Source organism: Leptidea sinapis, chromosome 27 (assembly GCF_905404315.1).
Source record: "Leptidea sinapis chromosome 27, ilLepSina1.1, whole genome shotgun sequence".
NCBI lineage: Eukaryota > Metazoa > Arthropoda > Insecta > Lepidoptera > Pieridae > Leptidea > Leptidea sinapis.
In genome coordinates this window covers 11,180,032-11,186,031 of record NC_066291.1, presented here as the reverse complement: position 1 = coordinate 11,186,031, position 6,000 = coordinate 11,180,032, and the positions used below count along the sequence as shown (strand labels likewise).

The following is a 6,000-nucleotide window of genomic DNA, read 5'->3' as shown; positions in this document are numbered from 1 at the left end:
AATAAAATAAAATCCATGACAGGTTACTTTCACATAATTACAAATCGTATTGGCTATAAGGAAAACCGCTAACTATAAGTAGTTAGTCTTTGCAGTTAAATTATTCTTTATAAGTAACATTTACGCGCGGATGAAATAAGATATCGTTTCTTACAATTACAACAATATTATAAATATTTCACTTTTTTATGTATATTTCGTTAGTTTGACTGTGTACGCACCTAGACTCTTGATTAGGCTATTATTCAGCCCAGACCGTCCCAGAAATCAAACAACTTTTTCATGCAGCTAGGTACATGTGTCAGGAAACGATGCTGGAGATCGCAGGATACGTTGTTCGGCCGCAATCTACTCTGTGTCACACCTATGGTAAATAGATCCTGATTGTTGATTATAGCTACAAAACTGCGTATTCTGTCGCTGTGTAATCTGATGAGGTGTCGGAGCTGCATAGTTTGTTTGCCTGTTTCACTGTTTGTCCATTCCGTTCGGTAGGCTTCTTCCATTTTTCTTTTGTGCAGTCATGTTTTGCTTTGGGCATGAGGTATAGGTAACAATAGTTCTGGCCAATTACTTCAGCCTCGGATCCTCTTATGGCTAGTTCATCTGCAGCCAGCACCCTCATTGCCTAGTAGGTTGCTGATTGCTTTGATCCATTGCAGAGTTATTATGTTCGTGTTTGCAATGGAATGTAGCGTTAAGTAAATAAGTAAGTACATATTTTCACAAAACACAGACATTCACACTCACACGTACACGTGCATGCGTGGATATTCACAAACCTCACACACACATACGCGCTTGCACGCACACCAACACAAAGGCACACTTTACTTTTTACCAATAAATTAAGTACGTAGTAGGAATTATTTATTATTCTGATAGATTAGCAATATTTTCCTGCTGAGGTACTTGGTTGCTCTTCTCTAAAAACGATTTTTGTATATTTTTTGCACCGAATCACCCAATATTTGCATTTTAGCTTCTTTTTTTTAATAATAATCGATTTTGATAAACCAGTAGCACGGGCTATCATACAGTAGTCTAACTCGACACTTTCCTTTAGAGACCACACAATAGCCTTTTTTCTAAATAAATGGCTATTCGTTAAATTCTAAAGAAGATAGACAATATTTACATTGAATTCACACCAGAATCATACACTTACTGCTTAAGCTAAGCCTTAAGCTGTATTGTTCAAGAAGTTTTTATGAACTTGTCAATAAATATTCTAGTCAATAAATGTCATACTAAAGTCAATAATATTTCTTAATACATCATTAGGCTTAAAATGCATTATTTGTAATTTTATCAAAATTTCAGTTTAGAAGAAAAGATGAATTGAATGATGAATTCTTTTAAAATCATTTCAAGTTCCAGGCAGTGGCAAAAATTTTTAAAACGTCTGTAAGTTAATGATATAGTCAAATCAAATTTATATTTTTAATCAAAATTACAAAGATAAACATAATAAAAAAATCGGCAGGAGGTCGGACTGTGATCCAGGATGGTTTGACTGTGGACCAGATTTAGAAGATCGTGGCATATGTGCAAAAGATCCAGGTGACCCTACTAAATGTTATGAGGAACCACGGGTTGTGATCATTGGAGCGGGTATGGCTGGTTTGTCTGCAGCGGCCAGATTGAAACAAAAAGGGATCAACAACATGGTAGTCTTAGAAGCTTACGAGAGGTAAAAGAAAATCTTTCATAAATAGCTTTTATCTTGATTAGTTTTTAAAACTTAACAAAAGTTTCTTTTTAGACCTGGTGGAAGAATACATTCATGCTGGATTGGTGATGTTGTTGCTGAATTAGGAGCTAATTGCAAACCATCAAATACACAAGCTCACCCGCTTTATACGTTATTTACATCAGAAAATCCTCCCCGGCCAGGTGTGCCAGGGGCCGAGCATCCACGGGGATTATTTCGTACAGCTGTTCAAGGGAAAATGGCCTTTCCTACTACTATAAGTGCTTATTATAAATTTCGTCAAATAGAAGAAGAAGCAGCACAGATTTATTGTCTTGGTGGTAGTAAGCAGCAAGGCTCACTTTTGAATTTCATGAGTATTCGAATTCAACAAGAGTTACATGAGTATCCTGAAGATCAACAACATGATGCAGCCAGGATAATGTTTGGTCTTTCTCACATGTTGCATGCGCGCAGCGGTGACGATATAGGAATGGTGTGCTATGATAACATGGGTTGTTTCATGAATATGCCTGGTGGTGACGTTCGCGTTCCTTTAGGAATGATGGGCACCTTAGCTCCAATATTGAGACAGATACCAGAAGCAGTAATCCAATACTGTAAGCCCGTAACATGCATTTATTGGGGGACCTGTATGGATTCTGGATGTCGTGCAATTGTTACAACAGCCGACGGATGTGAATATTCAGCTGATTATGTTATACTTACTATGTCAAGTGGCGTCCTTAATGCACTTTCTTCTAAACTATTTTGTCCCGCTTTGCCTGCTTCAAAAGTAGAAGCACTAAACTGCTTATGTTTAGGTACTTGTAATAAAATATATCTTGAATATTGTCGACCATTTTGGGTCTGGCACAAAGGAAATTTAAACTTTTATAGTGCAAATTCTTTATCTGGACGTCCAGATTGGACTCGTGGTATACAATCAATTGAAGTAGTGCCTAATAGTAAGCATGTGTTGTGTGTTATGGTGTCTGGACCAGACGGAGCGATGATGGAGTTACTTTGCGATAGAGATATTGCTGAAGGTGTTACAGATGTATTAAGATCGTGCACGGGTAACCTATTTATACCATATCCAGTTACATTGCTCAGGTCAAGTTGGACTTCGGATCCATTCTTTTATGGCGCATATTCTTGTGACTGTTCCAATTCGAAGGGCGAAGTTCATCGAAAATTAGCCTGTCCGATTCCCGGACCGACGGACTCAATACCACCTATACTATTATTTGCAGGTGAAGCAACAGTACCCGGCTATAATGGCACAATAGCTGGGGCAAGACTAAGTGGTATTCGAGAAGCAGAAAGAATTGTTCAATTAACTCTCAGATACAAGGGTCCCCCACTCCCAAGTCAGAAACCAAATGAAAGAAATAAAAACATGAAATGTCAAAGAGCAAACCAATAAATATTTTACAGTGAAACCTGGTTAAGTGAGACATCAAGGGACCAGCAATGTCGTTTCACTTATAGAGGTATTCCACTTACCCAGTGTCTCAGATATACAGGTATAAATAAATATCTGTCTCATTTACAGAGGGTTCCATTAATAGAGGTGAAAATACAGGTTATTTCAGTTATACAGGTGCGATCATTAAATAAAATAACGTGTTATGTATATAAATGAGTTTTAATAAAAAAAATATTATGTACTTAAAGGTAATCATACAAATGTAATCAACAAAAATATTCAAGCACGTTTTTACACGTAATATGTATGTACGAATATGGAAACAGAATGTATCAATTATAATTTGCTTAACCCATGTTAGCAAACACTGTTCAAGTTCAGGATATTCTGATAAACGTACACGTTTTAGTTTTCCTTGTCCTTCAGAACATTGTGATTCAATTTTATGTTTACTCTGAATTATTCTACAAAGAGTAGATTTTGGCACATTAAATTCGGCACAAACTTCTTCGCGTGTCTTCCCACTTTCATAAACGGATATTAACTTCAGTTTTTCACGTAATGATAACGAGCTTTGTTTGTACATGTAGCTTTCGTTGTAGCTTTCGTTTTGACATTTTTCAAATAAACATCTGTATGATAGTAAAGCGAAACTAAAACTGAAGGTAATTGAAGCTCAAAATTTGTACTTACGTACTTGGAATTACGTGTGGAATTTGTGGGTAGAATAAGAATGAGTAAACAAACAATGTTATCTATGATGATAAATCGAAAGAACAAATCCCAGATATAGAGGTTTACCTCGTCCCACTAACAGAGGTAATTCAGTGCCAAAGTGTTGGGACCTCAGCATGAGTTCCAGTTATGGAGGTTTCTCACTTATCCAGGTCCCACTTAACCAAGTTTCACTGTAAATACTTTAAATATTTTGTCTTGGGCATTGTATGCAACTTTGTTAATTTTGTTGTTTGCTTCGTCAACAGTTTTAGTTTGAAACTCCTATTTTGACGTACCATCTAACTTGTTTAAAACTAGTCACTATGCAACATGTTTGGTTGTTGTTCACACTTGTCTACCGGAATATCATTGTTGTCTTTCCACGTTGTTGCTTTAGAATTCGTTCCTTTTGTTGTAAAAGTTGTTGTAATGAAGTTTGCTAAATATACCTTAATATTCTATGCTACTGTCTAGTTATTAACTTTTTCTCATTATTACAGTGTACATAATTAACATATAACAGGCTTCTCATAATAACAGTCTCCTGCCAGATTTTGGCGAGACAACACGTCCTGAGGATGCCTCGTGTAGAGGCGAAACACGTGTCGATTTCTTTAAAGCCAAAAATTTTGGCGGAATTAACACTAAAGAAAACTCAACTCATTTGAATAATTATGGATTTCCGCAAAGTAACGCCTATTTCAATATTTTTTTTTACATATTAAATATTAAAAGCTTCGGTGGCGCTATAGGTAGAACGAATGATTCTCAACACGGTGACTCCGGATACTCGAAATATACAATTATATTGATGCATGCGCAATAGCTCAAAACATTTAACGCACCTGTAAAGCGAGATATTTTACAAAATTGAAATATTTCTGCGTCGACATTTTCTTTTTAAAAAATCTTGATTAAATAAAAACAATAAGTACAAGGTTATTAAGTAATTAAAAATACCGGTAATGCTTTTAGGGGGTTCGAAGTCAGGACCACCACACATCATATTTTTTATATCAACCTTCAGCGCACAAGAATGGGTCTGACTTGATGGTTACTTCGGGTTATTAGATCTGCAAATTTGGTATATTATAGTAGGTAATAACTGAAAAACCCAACCCAAAACATTTCACATTTTTTTCACACAGATGGGATTAACTACAGAATAAGAATATACTAGCGTATAGACGAACAAAGCGTGCAAGACAGAAAAACATCCCTGTCGCATGATGGAATAATTACTGAAGCCGATTTTGATTAACAAGTCGTAAACAGTCAGCCACGTTTGTTATTAGCATCTTAGGATTTTAAAATATAGGGATTTATTCAGGAACCGTGGGCACCTATTCAATTGTGGAGATATATGCTTAAAAGAAAAAAGATAATAGTAAAAAATTAATATGTTTATACTCTTTCACTAGTGGGGGTAGCGTGTCAAATATAAAAATTTCATACATATGTAAAATAACAGTCATAAACATGTACTCAAGCTTCACTTCAGATAAATTAATAGTGAACGCACATCACGTGTTTCTGAGAACGGAAAACTATGAATCTGCCGGTTTGCATGGTGGGAGTGACCATATGAAAGAGTAGAGAGTAAGAAAAGGAATCATTTTTCCATCGCGTCAGACATTGAAAGTGGTTTTATTTGCGCTTCACTTAGTGTCTTCAAATGCACTCTTCACAGAGTGTGTTCTGAATAACTGCTTTGCCTAAATCCTTCTGATGAAATCCACCTTCGCATGACTGGACATCTGGTTTACTGGATTACATCTCGTAACTGTTTCTCATATATGAAATGAAAATAATACGGCTCATGTATTAACAAATAAATAAACTAAATGAATAAGTATGTTAGTGCTCTGTTTTTACTTAAAACCAAATGTTTTGAGCTTTCTTTAGTGTTAATTGCGCCAATATGAGTCTCGTGCCAGAGTTTGGTGAGTCAACATCTCCTGAGGATGCCTCGTGTAGATGAGAAACACGTGTCGAATTGTTTAATTTTTTTTGTATAATTGTTTTCGGAATTAACTCTTAAGAAAATTCAAAACATTTGGATAATTATGGATTTCCGTAAAGTAATACTTACTTCAATATTTTTTTGTACTAAAAAAAATTATCAATTCAGTACATCCAATGTTGTACTGATAGCTCA

The 6,000-nt window shown here is 35.6% G+C and overlaps 1 protein-coding gene across 1 annotated transcript; it reads left to right on the top strand.

Annotated features, from left to right (window-relative positions):
- Window positions 1-1,257: 1,257 nt before the first annotated feature.
- LOC126972643 (protein anon-37Cs-like) lies at window positions 1,258-4,308 on the top strand. The gene is made up of 3 exons (XM_050819517.1): window positions 1,258-1,407; window positions 1,487-1,693; window positions 1,766-4,308. Exons 1-3 carry the CDS (start codon window positions 1,346-1,348, stop codon window positions 3,120-3,122), a joined length of 1,626 nt encoding a protein of 541 aa, XP_050675474.1. The 5' UTR covers window positions 1,258-1,345; the 3' UTR covers window positions 3,123-4,308.
- Window positions 4,309-6,000: the final 1,692 nt, after the last annotated feature.

What these genes read in the sequence shown, in the direction of transcription:
- LOC126972643 (XM_050819517.1), top strand. Translation starts at nt 1,346, where the DNA reads ATGATGAATTCTTTTAAAATCATTTCAAGTTCCAGGCAGTGGCAAAAA. An exon ending in CAAAAATTTTTAAAACGTCT is followed by an intron (nt 1,408 to 1,486) that starts GTAAGTTAATGA and finishes AAAAATCGGCAG; the next exon opens with GAGGTCGGACTGTGATCCAG. An exon ending in GTCTTAGAAGCTTACGAGAG is followed by an intron (nt 1,694 to 1,765) that starts GTAAAAGAAAAT and finishes GTTTCTTTTTAG; the next exon opens with ACCTGGTGGAAGAATACATT.